General features: G+C 41.6%; 1 protein-coding gene across 1 annotated transcript in view; it reads left to right on the forward strand.

Moving 5' to 3' along the window:
- The first annotated feature begins 5,719 nt into the window (after positions 1 to 5,719).
- DEGS2 (delta 4-desaturase, sphingolipid 2) overlaps positions 5,720 to 14,855 on the forward strand; it is a 75,308-nt gene continuing 66,172 nt past the window's right edge. The window contains exon 1 of the mRNA XM_043989387.1: positions 5,720 to 5,892. Coding sequence (XP_043845322.1) covers positions 5,811 to 5,892 — 82 coding nt within the window. The 5' untranslated portion in view covers positions 5,720 to 5,810. The remainder of the gene's footprint in view (positions 5,893 to 14,855) is intronic.

The raw sequence follows: 14,855 nt of genomic DNA on the forward strand, positions 1-14,855 counted from the left end.
AGGCACATATAATTAAGTAGTCTTTTATGGAGTCATCTGTGATCAACTTGAAGAAGTTACCTTGAAGAAGACCAAGTATTGTTTATTTTGGAGATGAGGAGATTTAATTGCGAGGTGGTAAACACTGGAAAGGCCTGGGGACAGACTGTGTATCTGTCATCTGTCCCCTTGCAGAAAGGTTCTTGCTCCTTCCTGGTCACCGGAGGATGAATTCTTTCAGGTCCTGGGTGAAGGAACTATGACCTGGTTTGGTGGAGGGAGGATCCAAGCTGATCAAATCATGGATCCTTGAAGCATTGAGGTCTAATTAAATAGTGGCCTTCATAGATTATTTGCAGACTTGGGCTTTTGGCAAAGCCACTAAATGAGCTTTTAAGACGGTAAACACACATATACACACAAATCTTACAAGTGATTTGTGGCTGCTTTGAAGAAAGGAGGGAAGAGAACGTATTATGTAGAGTCAAGTATCCTGAGATTATAAGATCTGGAGCTGGAAGGAACTTAGGGATCAATTTGTCTTTTCTCATATTACAGGTGAGGAGTCTAGTGACTCCTAAGGTCACACAAATAGTAATTAGCCATATTCAAAAACATTCCTTGGCTCCCAAACAAGTGTTCTTTCCACAAACTACTCTACATTTCATAGCTGAATGACCCTGGGCAAGTCATCTTCACTTCTCTGGAACTCAAAAATTGAGAATAAAAACCAACTCTCTTTCTAGTCAAAATGATTTCCTTCACCATACCCAGCAGATAAGTTTCTCTTGGCTCACCACTCATTTGTTTGGCCACCACTTTCCAGAATTTTTTAAAATTAAAAAAATTTTTTTGCAAGGGAAGGAGTTTCTTCCTCAAATTGGCATAGTTGCACTTAATGAGTTTTTTGTTTTTGTTTTTTTTAAATTTTAGCAGGGTAATGGGGGTTAAGTGACTTGCCCAGGGTCACACAGCTAGTAAGTGTCTGAGGCCGGATTTGAACTCAGGTACTCCTGAATCCAGGGCCGGTGCTTTATCCACTGTGCCACCTAGCTGCCCCTTAATGAGGTTTTAATGACATATGCATGAGATGATTCTAAGATGTGTGATCCCTTTACAATGCAAACCTCTTTGATTCAGGTCGAAAAGGAAATATCTTGTTTGGCTAAGCAAACAAACTGTTTATACTCTGAGGGTTTTAAATAGCTGGATGATTTTTTTTAGTGGTTTCAGTTCCAGAGTTGATGAGTACACCTCAGGAGTGGTTGGTGGGGAAGAGGGGACTTTCTCTCCTTCCCTCTTGTCACTGGAACAACAGGACCAGTAAGAGACAATGCATTCATCTAGAGTGCTTTGTATGAGTATTATTCATCCCATATTACAGATGAGAAAACTGAGGACCAAGAAGGGAAATGATATGTCTATCACACAAGTAGCATTAGGAGTGGATATGTAGCCAATTCTGGCAGCTAGGTGGCGCAGTGGGTAGAGTGCAAGGCCTGGAGTCAGGAAGACTCATCTTCTGAATTCAATTCTGGCTTCAGACATTTTTTTAAGTTGTATGACTCTGGGTAAGTCACTTAACCCTGTTTTCCTCAGCTTCTCATCTGTAAAATAAGCTGGTGAAGGAAATGGCCAACCACTCCAGTATCTGTGTCAAGAAAACCTCAAATGGGTTCCCAAAGAGTTGGACAGGACTGTAAAACGATTAAATCACAAAACATACACCCAATTATCATTATTCCAAGTCTAAAGCCCTATTATACCATGTTGCTCCATATGTCTTTGAAAAAGGCTGTTCAAGGGCATGTGGTAAGGATCATAGTATAATGAAGTGTAGCACATGCTGAGACAACTTAAAGTGGTGTCGTCCACGAGGAAGATGTTTGGGACCTACACCTAGGGGAACTGGCCCATGTGTTTACATTCTGTGCTGTCTCACCATGTGCTTTTTTCCATTAGCTAGAATTGTTGTGTGTATTTAAGAATGACCTGAGTGAGCACAATCTTTCTTTCTCACATTCACATTTAAGAATTTAGGACTCCATCATGGTTTCAACAGCCGATACCATATGGTTGGGGAGAGGGCCCGAAGGTCACATCCACCCACCTGTTGAGACATGTGGCCCCGAGAAAGAGGCCTGGGGTTTGGGGCATCTTCCATTCCTTTTTGGCTCTAGCTGCAGGGACTGAAGTTCCAAACCCAGGAGCCCAAGTCATAGAGATCACAGAGTCCAAGATCCCAGGATATACATCTCGGTCAGACCAGTAGGGAATCCTTCAGGAACAATGGTCCATAATGCTAGCCAAGTGGGGCTTTGGACTTGAATTTGATGGAATTAATATAGGAACTGGGCTAAACTCTGAGTCTAATACCCTTCCAGGAAGGTGGTGGGAGCGGGGTGAGGATATGCCCCCAAAAGTATTGAGGGAAGTTTCTATGTTTGTTCTTGCTAATGTTTGTTTGTTTGTTTGTTTGTTTTAGTAAGGCAATTGGGGTTAAGCGACTTGCCCAGGGTCACACAACTAGTAAGTGTTAAGTGTCTGAGGCCAGATTTGAACTCAGGTACTCCTGAATCCAGGGCCGGTGCTCTATCCACTGCGCCATCTAGCTGCCCCCTGTTGTTGCTAATTTTTGAAGTAAACATCACTTTGTAAAAACTGATCCACTGTTAAGTGCTTAAATGGAACTGGGGTGCTAGTAAATGGGCCACTAGAAATGGGGAGACAATCAGTTGAAGCTTGGTAGGGAAACAGACCCTTCAACCCCCTCTCAGTGTGCAGGAAAGGAGTGTGGGGAGCAGCAAAATATAGGGGACTTGGCAGCTAGGTGATGCAGTGGATAAAGCACCAGCCCTGGATTCAGGAGGACCTGAGTTCAAATCCAACCTCAGACACTTGACACTTACTAGCTGTGTGACCCTAGGCAAGTCACTTAATCTTTATTGCCCCGCCAAAAAACAACAACAAAACAAACAAATATAGGGGACTTGGCCACAGAGAGAGGAAACCATGTTAAATAGAATCTGATTTATGACTGGGAGGGACCTCAGAGGTCATCTAAACCAATCTCTTCATGTTTCAGGTGAGGAAAAGTAAGCCAAGGAATTAAAGTGACTTGCCCAAGATGACATATGTAGAAAGTAGTAGAACTAAAAGAAAGTGTGTCACAGGTTCAAGTTTTCTCTGATTGTGCCTATCTATTCTCCTGCTAGATTGTGAGCTCCTAGAAGTCAGGTCAGCTAGGTGGCACCATAGTGTACAGAGTGCCAGGCCTGGAGTCAGGATGATTAGTCTTCCTGAGTTCAAATCTGGCCTCAGACACTTACTAGCTGTATGACCCTGGGCAAGTCACTTAATCCTGTTGGCTTCAGTTTCCTTATCTGTAAAACGAGCTGGAGAAGGGAATGGCAAACCATTCCAGTATCTTTGCCAAGAAAATCGCACATGGGGTCATGACACAACCGAATGCCTAAACAACAAAGTTAGGGATTGTGTCATTTTAAAAATCTCTGTATCTCCAAGGAATATAGGGCCTTATACATTGTAGTTACTTAAGTGTTTATTGAATGGAACTGGATTGAAAAAGGGGAGAAAGCAAAATTGATGGGGGGCAGGAAATAGATGAAAATAGGAGAGAGAGAAGAATAGAGATTATTGCAGAGCCTTCTCTAGGGTTTGACAGTCTCAAGGGTTCCTTGATTGCTTGATGTGGTAAGACCAAAATTTATCCAGGTTTAGACTAGACTAATTCTTTCTCTAAAAAGCATGGAAGTTGTTCCTGACACTTGATTGGTCCAGGTTGGCTAACCCTCAGGACAGTTCTCCATTGACAAGGTTGTCTGGTCACCTAAGGGAAAAAAGAGGCCCATTTACATAAATAGAAAAGTCACTACATCCCACCCTGCTAACCAGGTGTTTCTGAATAGAGATATAGGGACCTGTTCCTATTGTGGACAAAGTGGTATATCCTTGTGGGGAATCCTTTCTATGCTATTGTTAAATAAACATCTTTTCATTTAACTGCTAAATATTGCGCAAATGTCTCCTTTCATTCCAGTCTTGGACCTGAACTACCACATTGGCCAGTGCACCAAACCTACCCTTTCTGGCTGTTAGGGGGGCTGCCATTCTTCTAGTCACACAGGTGAACCACCTGAGTAATCCCTCACTCCTCCCTATACGTCATCCACCAGATTCATCACATTACTTCCCTTCATATACTTCTTTATGTTCCAGTTGCCCTAATTGCTATTGCTTGAACTTGATAATCCACTTACCCCCTCCGTGGAATGTACTTTTTGCTTTAGGATCCCTAGCTTCCTTCAAGGCTCAACTCAAATTTCACCTTCCTCATGATCGCTTTTCTGACCCCTCCATCCCCCAGGTTGTTAGCACCCTCCCGGTCTCCCTTCTGAAATCATAATCTATTTACTTACCTACATATAAATGTTATATTCCTTCCTCTTCACTCCTCACCAGGAGAATGAAACTCTTTGAGGACAGGTATTGCTGTTTGCATTGTCTTTCTTTGCCTAGAACCTTGAACACTCTTTTTCACTTAGAAGGCGCTTTGTGAACAGAACAGATTAGAATCAGGTGACCCATTATTTTTTGTAGTTGCTGTTTCTGTTGTCCACGTAATTCATGAACAAGCATTTATCTTAATATCTACCCAGTGTCAGGTACTGATCTAGGTTTTGGGAACCAGGGTAACTAAATTTTGAGAGACTCCTTACTAATTAAACCTCTGTCACAACTCCTAAAAGTCTGAAGGTATAGAATTGGTAAGATTTAATGGTGAGCTTTGGCCAGGATTTCTTGGTTCTGCGTGGAGGATAAGCCCCTTCAAATTCCAGTTTCCCCAGATACTTAACGCTAAAAAAAACCCAAACCAAACCAAACCAAAACAAGAACCAACCAAACAAAAACAAAACAAACAAAAAAATCTCAGCCACCAGAAACAAAATTCAGAGACAAAAACAAAGCAAATAATAATTTGTCATAGTTCACAGATCAGACAATACACTCCCGGAACCTAGGTACTCATAGACTCCCTCATCGAATTAGGAACATAATTTTATACTTTTAAAAAAAAAGTTTATTTCAGGGGGCAGCTAGGTGGCGCAGTGGATAGAGAACTGGCCCTGAATTCAGGAGGACCTGAGTTCAAATCCGGCCTCAGACACTTAACAATTACTAGCTGTGTGACCCTGGGCAAGTCACTTAACCCCAACTGCCTCACCAAAAAAAAGAAAAAAAAGCTTGAATCATAGTGAAATAAGGTCACTGTTAAAAACTCCCAACTGCAACCTCTGGAAAAACCGAGCCTGGCCCAAAGGAGCTTTGGGGCCCAGAGCAAGGACGGGAACTCTTAGTCAGAACTCACATAACATAGAATGGGAGAGGCCCTTCCAGATCGGCTCGTCTAGTCTTTCCCTTTTACTGAGAAGACAGGTTCAAAAAGTAACTTGGTTTCATCTTTGCCAGTCCATGAGCAGGACCTCGTCTGCGTACCAGGGCGCGGAGCTTTCCCACCTCCATTCCAGGGGGTGCCTCCCCTCTCCCTGCGGTCACCCAAGCTTAGAGCAAGCATCTCAGTACCGGTGAAGTCCCAAAGCCTTCGCCCGAGCTTCCTGGGCAGCTGCGGGAGCTAGCCCCGCCCCCGCACCACTCCGGCCCCGCCCCGACAGGTGTACTCAGACCTTAAAAGGACCCGGCTGCCCACTGGTGCCCAAGGTATGTAAGCTGGGCTTCTTCCCTCATGCTGCTGCCAGAGACTACAGGCTAGCGCTCTAATTAGCTTAGCCGCCTCACCTTCCCTAACCGCCATGGGCAACAGGATCACCCGGGGAAACTTCGAGTGGGTTTACACGGATCAGCCCCATACCCAGCGACGCAAGGAGATTTTGGGTAGGTACCTGGAGGGCCAGTGGGGGGCTCCCACGCTGTGCCAGGGTCCGGGGAGGAGAGGGAAGTAGGGGACACACACGTCGAGCGGAATGTTCCAACAGGTCCCCAGGGTAAAAGCCCTTGGCAGGGTCGGGGGATAGCGGTGACAGCACGCTGGTGCTGCCCCCAAGAGATATTTGGTGGGTGGGCAGAGGTTTGGTAGGTGAAGACCTAGAACCTGGCGCGGTGTCGGGATGGACTGGGACTTGGGCAAGTTTTCCTCCCTGCGCGATTTCGGTTGCTCATTTCTCTCAGCCTCGGTTGAATTATTTGAATTCTAGGGCCCCTTCTAAGCTCAGGATTCTCTGAACCGAAGTCACTGTGACTTTGCTCCTTCATCCCCCTTTCCCAGCGGTTGTGGAATGTTTCTCTCCCTAACTTCTCCCCCCTCCCCCTTCTCTTTCCTCTCTCCTCTCTGTCCCCCCACCCCCCTCCCTGCTTTACCTTACTCCACCCACATAGGACTGGACTGGACAGAAGGTGAGAGGTGCTAAAGGCAGAGTTCTGGTCATGTTTTTTTCCTTCCTTTCCCTGCCCCACCCCACCTTCTGAGCTGATGCAGGCTGGCAGTCACTGAGTACTGACTCCTCGTCCACCAGCCTTTTCACTGAGCAGGGGCAGCAGCTAGGAACCTTATTCTCTCCCTTCGGGTCATTGGACTTAGCAGGAGGTTAGGGAGGGACAGGTCAGCTCAGATCTCAGCCTCAGACAGCATGAAGCTGAAGGCAGGGAGGGAATCAGCCACTGCTGCCCAGGAGACTTTAGGGATGTGACTAGTCATCCGTGTGCCTCCAAGGCAAGCGCAGTATGCCAGTGACTTTTTGTATTTCTATTCTCTGTCTCTTGTTGGGGACAGGGGGAGAGTTTGGGGTCGGCTGCAGAGAGGTCTAGGTGGCATCTCTGTGCTTATTGGGATCTGAAGGTTAGGACCCCTGAGTCTGTGTTTCAGTGGGTTTAAGGTGAAGGGTGGTAGTGGTGAATAGGCTGTATGGGTTCAAGACACTGTGCTTGTGTGTTTATGTTTTTATGTGCAGGTTCATTTGAAAGCTCTGTGTAGGTCTGTGAGTCTGGTGTGTAGGGGTGCGAGCAAGGAACCTGGTGGGGCTGGGTTTTTAGAACTGTGTAGAATGGGTCTGGGGGAGCTATGTGCAGTATTTTCCCCTGTCCCTTCCCTTCTTTGCCACCTTCCTGCCTCCTCCAGTACCAAATTCACTCTGATCTGTAAACACATGGTAGAACAATGACCAGAAATTGGCAAGAATAGGAAAACTTGAAACACATCCTTATTATTTTAGAAAATTTTTGAAAGGCTTTCATAGGCGTGTTTGCTTGGAGAGGGTGAGGAAGTACAGCCTCTAAGGTATTTTTGCCTCTAACATTTGGAGGGTTGTGATGGATTTAGAATTGTCTAGTGCTCCCTCTTAAAGCCATGCTTTGGGACCCCTTGTCTCTTTCCTCTGCTTGTGAAAGCAGTTAAAAGAAGAAATCTTTTAATAAGATGCCCAGGAATTGATATTTAGGTGATATGGCGTCAGTGAGTTTTGTGAAAACATTCTTTCTTTGTAACTGTTGCCTTCAAACAAAACGATGGTGTTTTATGTTTAGAGTTCATGGGACTCTTTTGATCTCATATTGTGTGTTTATTTTAATTAAATAATAATGGTGCCTGATATAATGCTTTAAGTTTTATAACATGCTTCCTCTCAGCAACTCTGTGAGGTAGGTGATAGGGTAGATATACTTATCTCCATCTTACAGAAGAAGAAACCGAATTTTAGAAAAGTTCAATCCTCCTTTTCTCACAATTGCACATCTAGTAAGCATCACAGCTAGGCCTTGAAGGTTTCCTGACTCCAACTCCAGTATTCTTTCCAGGACACTACTTAAAAGTCTTTTTAGATTAAGGTTTTTTTTTTTTAATGAACAAAAAAAATTTTCTTTTCCTTCCCCCATCAACCATTGAAAAAATAGAAACAAAAACCCCTCATAACAATTAAGCAAAATTAAGCAAAACATTCCTGGATTGAGCATATAAAAAATATGTATTTTAGGGGCAGCTAGGTGGCGCAGTGGATAGAGAACTGGCCCTGGAGTCAAGAGGACCTGAGTTCAAATCCGGCCTCAGACACTTAACACTTACTAGCTGTGTGACCCTGGGCAAGTCACTTAACCCCAATTGCCTCACTAAAAAAAAAAATATGTATTTTATTCTGCATCCTGTATCTATTACCTTTTTGAATTCCAAATTTTTCCAAGTTTCATTTAAATTATTCCTTTCATTATTTCCATTACATTTAGGTACCATAATATGTTCAGGCATTGCCCAATTGATAGGAACCCCTTGGTTTTCAACTCTTTGCTATTACAGAAAGAACTGTTTAAAATCTTTTTTTGTACACATAGGTCCTTTCCCTTTTTCTTTGATCTCTTTGGAGTATAGGCTTAATAGCAGTGTTACTGGGAAGGGCCGCTAGATGGCGCCATAGTGCACAGAGCGCCAGGTCTGGAGTAAGGAAGACTCCTCTTCCTGAATTCAAATCTGGCCTCATACATTTACTGGCTGTGTGACCTTGGGCAAGTTTACCTCAGTTTCCTCATCTGCAAAATGATCTGGGGAAGGAAATGGCAAACCACTCCAGTATCTTTGCCAAGAAAACCCCAAAGGGGGTCATGAAAAAAGGGGGTCGGAAACAACTAAACAACCAGTATTACTCGGTAAAGGTAGTTTATTGACTTTTTGGGCATGGTTCCAAATTGTTTTCTAGAACGGCTGTGCCAACTCATAGCTCTCCCAGCGGTGCATTAATGAACTTGTTTTCCAGCAGCCCCCTGGACATTTGTCATTTTCCTTTTTGTCACCTTTGTCAATCTGATAAGTGTAAGGTGGAACTTCAAAGTTGCATTTCTCTAATATTACTGATTAGGAACATTTCTATATGACTATTGATAGCTTGGATGTCTTTCTTTATAAAGTGTTCGTGTCTCTTCATCATTTATAATTTGGAAAATGGCTTTCTTTAAGCCCAACTAAAATCCTACCTTCTATAGGAAGCCTTCCTCAAATCCCTCTTAATTCCAGTGCCTTCTCTCTGTTGATTATCTCCTATTTATCCTGTACATGGCTTTCTTTTCTTTTCTTTTCTTTTCTTTTTTTTTTTTTTTTGTCGGGGCAATGAGGGTTAAGTGACTTACCCAAGGTCACACAGCTAGTAAGGGTCAAGTGTCTGAAGCCGAGTTTATCTACGGCGCCACCTAGCTGCCCCCGTAGCTTGCTTTTTATGTATCTGTTTGCATGTTGTCTCTCCAATTAGATTATAAGTTCCCAAAAGGCAGAGATTGTCTTTTGTTTCTTTTTGCATCACCAGAGACAGTACAATACTTGGCACAAAGATGGTGCTTAATAAATATTTGTTGATTGATTCTAATAAATTTTAATTAGTCCCTTATATATCTTGGAAATGAGACCTTCGTAAAAGAAACTTGCTGCAAAGGTTTTTGTTCTGTTTTGTTTTTTACAGTTAACTGCTTCCCTTCCAATTTTAGCTGCATTGATTTTGTGCAGGAACTTCATGTGTAATCAGAATTATTGATTTTATCTTCTGTGGCCCTCTCTCCACCTTGTTTGGTTATGAACTCTTCCCCTAGCCATAGATTAAAAAGGTAATTTCTTCCTTGCATCTCTAATTTGTATATGATCTCACCTTTTATGTCTAATTCATGAAGCCATTGAGAATTTATCTGACACCACTGAAAAAGTAACATTCATCTGTGTACTTCCCCCTTCCCTTCTCTAGCAGACTGTTTTTCTCACCTGTTCCATTTGTTTTTGTCATTCAGCAAAAGCAGTAAGCACTTAATATTTGCAAGACCCTGTGCTTCAGATGATAGAATGACATACACAATCGGGTTTCTGGTCTCATGAAGATCACAGTCTGGTAGGGGAGACAAGATATCCTGAAATATAAAGCAAAATCGAAAGTAGGCATGAACCATGTATTCTGAGAGTTGAGAGGAGAGAGAGATGACTTCTGGTTGGACTAGAACTAGAGGAGGCTTCATGGAAGATCATGGGAAGGATTTCAACAAGTAGCTATGATCATTAATTATTAATTAAATTTTAATTAATTAAATTAAATAAATATTAATGATTAATGATCAGTCATTTTAGGTATAGTGGATAGCATGAGCAAAGATGTAGTAAAGCATGCGATGAGTTTGCAGGGCAGTTACTAGGTTAGTTTACCTAAAGTAGAGAGGATATGAAGGTAGGTAAGTCAAGCAAGTCTAGTGGAATCAGATTGTGGAGCCAGAGCAGGATTCCATACTAGAATAAGGCATTTGTACTCGGGAGGCAATGATCATTAATGCTGTGTCATAGTCAACTGAATTTTAGGAATCTGACTCTAAGCAGCCTGGGTAGGATAGATTTGGGAATATGATGGGGAGAGATTTGAGGCAGGAGGCTGGATAGTAAGCTGTTATAATAATTTTGACATTAGTGGATGAAAGCTTGACTTAGGGTGGTGGCTGGGAGAATAAAAGAGAGGCAGTGTAATATGGTAGAACACTACTTTATTCTAGAGATCCCTAGAGACTACAGTTTTAGTCATAGCTTTGCCTCCAACTTGTGTTTCCTTCTTTGGGTCCCAGTTACCTTATGTTTTATATGAGGAAGTAAGTCTAGGCCAGTATTTTAACTTGATTCCACAGAAACCTGTTGTTCAGTATGAGTTGAATAGGATTTCCAGGAGAATATTCAAATGCTAACGCTATTTCCTATCCTTAAATATAAAATTATATAAGATAATATCATACCTAATATTAATTGATTACTTAATATTTGGTGAGGTGATGGTACAGGAGGTAATATTCTCCATAAGAGTGAGGCTACAAATTGGCCAAATGATATTGGGTATTTGGGACTTTAAGGTGACTTTTGGTCATGTGTTGGAAATATTTTTCTAATAATCATGTCAAAATACTTATGCTGTTTTTTTTAATAAAAAGAGGGTTATTTTCTTTTCATTTTTAGCTCCAAATTTTCCCTTTTATTTTACACAGGGGATTCCATAACCAAATAGCCTCCTAGGGGCAGTTAGGTGGCACAGTGGGATAGAGCACTGGTTTTGGAATCAGGAACACTGATCTTCCTGAGTTCAAATCTGACCTCAGACACTTACTAGCTGTGTGATTTTTGAGCAAGTAACCCTATCTGCTTCAGTTTCTTCATCTGTAAAATGAGCTGGAGAAGGAAACAACAGACCACTCCAGTATCTTTGCTAAGAAAACTCCAAATGGGGTCACGAAGAGTCAGACACAACTGAGCAACAAAATATCTTCCTAGGAAAAAAAAAAAACAACAACAAAAACCCAAAACAACAACAACAACAAAATATCCTCCTAGGCTTCCATTTTGTGTTCAATGAATGTAATTTGAGCTAAAAATTATTTTATGGCTTAATTTATTTGAAAAATTCTTGTTTAGACCTCTTCCAGCTTTCATTTTATGGCTATAGTATACCTCTTACCAAGCAACTTCGATTGAATTAGAATTTAGATTCTGAGAGCACTTACAGTCTTTTGGGTGGCAGAAACAACAGAGCTTAGTACCTAGTTAGCAAGAATAACTAGTTTAAATAAAAAATGATCAGATGGATTAGATTGAAAGTCTCCCCATACTTTCCTGCTGCTTGTTTCAATTAAGCTTTGTGGTATTTGCTTTGGGCACAATTCCCAGTTATGCATTTGATGGGTTTGATAATTCTAAAGTCTCTAATAGTTCTGACATTCTATGTTATAAGGTTCCAAAACTCAGTTTGACAGTCTGTGATGATATAGATTTACCCTAGGACTAATACACAGTGAGCAGAAATACAGTGTGATCAGTGATGGAGAAGCACAAATGTTTGCAATCATTATTATTGCTGGGCTAGTTGTTGTTGTAGAGTCATTTTTTCAATCGTTTCTGGTTTTTTGTGATCCCATTTGGGGTTTTCTTGGGAAAGATACTGGAGTGGTTTGCCATTTCCTTCTCCAGCTCATTTTACAAATGGGGAAGCTTTGGCAAATAGGGTTAAGTAATTGACTAACCCCGGGTCACAAGGCTAGTAAGTGTCTGAGGCTGCATTTGTAGGCCTGCTACTCTATCTACTGAACCACCCAGCTGCTGGGTGTAAGTTAACTGTAGTGGGAGAATTTGTTGGCCATATTGTCATCAATCATTTCTGAAAACTCCCAGTGTGCTGCCAAAATAAACAGTTACCATAGAACCAATAGATAGCAGAGCTAGTAAAGTCCTTAAAGATTTTTTTGTCCAATCTCATCACAGATAGTTCTAGAAATAAAGACCCTCAAAGACAGAGATACTATTTCTTTCCCCTTTGTCATCTCTAGTTGAATTGAATGGAGTAAGTAGTGATAAGATCCTTTTTAAAGATTGTAAATTTGATTCTGGGGCAATGGAAACTTGGGGATACTTATCCAGTCTCAGTATTTACCCTCGCTCCAGTCAGGTAAATCTCTGTGCTCTCTCTGATATGTGTGTTGCTTTTTTTTTTTTAATCTCAACTTTTTCTACCTTCACACATGTATTGAATACCTTCTCCTTTCCATTGGTCCCTCCCCTTTTTAAAAACATGCCGCGAGGCAGCTAGGTGGCACAGTGTTTGATAGAGCACCAGCCCTGGAGTCATGAGTACCTGAGTTCAAATCTGGCCTCAGACACTTAACACTTACTAGCTGTGTGACCCTGGGCAAGTCACTTAACCCCAATTGCCTCACTTAAAAAAAAAAATAAAAACATGCCGCAGTTAAAGCATATTTTTCAATTTCTTTCTTTTTTTTGCAACATGTTTAACATAGAAATATATTTTACATTAATGAGTATCATATTGTTTACTCTCTCAATGAATGGGTGAGGGGTGTGATGGAGGGAAAGGATTTGGAACTTAATTTAGAAATGGCTAAAAAATTTTTAAATTCTGAAATTAAGTAAATATATAAAAAATAACATGTTACTTTTGGTATATGCAAAAAATGAAAATATTTGATAACAAATTTTTTAAAAAATCTGCCTTAGAACTTGCCCTTCCAGGCACTTCTAGTGCCTTAAAGTTCAAATGAAATAATGTATTCAATGAACTTTGCAAACCTTTCAGAGCCTTATTATTGTTAATTATCATGGTGGTTGTTATTATTGTCATTACTATTACTGCCCCCACTTTTCTTTTCCTCATGTTTTGCTTTTAGTCCAAAGGTGAATAACTGTTGAGGATAATAACTATAGGGGATAATACAAGATAGATTGCAGCAAGATGTGTTGGCTTAGGAATTGTGGGGGGATGTTCTTGGTGTAGATGTAACCCCTAGAATATTTGAATGCAAGAGTTAAAAGAGACTGTAGAAATCTTCTGGTCCCCAACCTCTTCTTCTTTCCTTCTCCTGACATTTATTAAGTACTTGCCAGGTAGTAAGTAAAAGAGCTATCCAAATCCTTTCAGGCTCTTTTGTCTGGCCTAGAAAGTTAAAGATGGTGCTGGAGTGTGGAGGGCCTTGAATGCCAGGAAAGAGGTAGAAACTAGTTATTTTACACATGAGGAAACTGAGAGCTAGAGATGATATTCAAGGCATCTAAGGTCAATTACTGGCCTTGGATATCAGCAAATTAGTGGCAGAGCTTAGGCTAAAATCCAAGTACCCTTTCTTCTTTACCCCTTTTCCTATTTTTTGGTGAGGGGGTATATTCACTTCTCCGAAAGGACACTTTATCAGGGCCTCAGAGGTGGAGGGAATCTAAAATAAAGGAAGTACTTCCAAAAGTCCTTTGCTTCTTATCCTACTTTGTACTTGTTGAGGTTTAAAAGAGAATTCTGAGTCAGAGTGATGGCACACAGTGCGCACGGAACTGAGAAGGGAGAACAACTGGCCCCTTCCGTACTGCACAGACTGTCTCCCGTACCCAAACGGGCTTTGTTCCAAGATTTCTTTTGGGAGTACACCTTTTGGAACTTGGAATGCCTTTCCTTACGGAGACAATGTAAGAGGGAGGTCTACTTCCAGACCAGCTTCAAAAGCCAGCTGAAATTAAACACAAATACACCCCCCCCACACACACCCACCAAAAAACTTGAAATATAGCTGAACTAGAAAAAAAAAAAGATACAAAGAAATCCATCCACTGTGCTAGTGACCAACCCAAACAGGGAAAAAAATGCATTGCTGACCTTGAAATTCAAGGATTTCCACAGCCTGGCTATTAGACTGTAACCTCTGTGAGTGTGGGAACTGCTTTCTCTATGGCATCATTGAGCATAATACTCTGTGTCGTGAAAATTTCTAAGTCTGACAAAGAAATGAAACAGCAAAGTCTCCAAGCTGTAAAAAGATAGATTTATTGAGAGAGGGATCCTGTCTCACAATTATGCCAGTCTCAGGTCTAGGACCCGAAGACTCTGAACCTAGGGCTTCAGTGGTATTTATACCCCGGTAAGTCCCTCCCATTGCATTTTTTTTAAAGCAGGGCAATGAGGGTTAAGTGACTTGCCCAGGGTCACACAGCTAGTAAATGTCAAATGTCTGAGACCGGATTTGAACTCAAATCTTCCTGAATCCAGGGCCAGTGCTTTATCCACTGCGTCACCTAGCTGCCCTCATTGCATCTTTAGAGCATATAGCAAATGGTACAGCGCATGATCCAAATGGTACAGAAATGGAACATTTTAACATGGTCACCATGTCCAAGTTATGGACATGGTCTTTAGTGACAATAACAGGGTCAAACAAATACCTGGCAGTCAGCCAAGTTGGGGTTCTTCTCAGAACTTTTTTCAGAAGTCTAATGCATATCATGTTCAGTGCTGATTGGTTCCTTTGGCTTAGAAGATACTATTTTTAGTACCTAGGCTGGACATCTAACCACAATGAAA

Source organism: Dromiciops gliroides, chromosome 2 (genome assembly GCF_019393635.1).
Source record: "Dromiciops gliroides isolate mDroGli1 chromosome 2, mDroGli1.pri, whole genome shotgun sequence".
Lineage (NCBI taxonomy): Eukaryota > Metazoa > Chordata > Mammalia > Microbiotheria > Microbiotheriidae > Dromiciops > Dromiciops gliroides.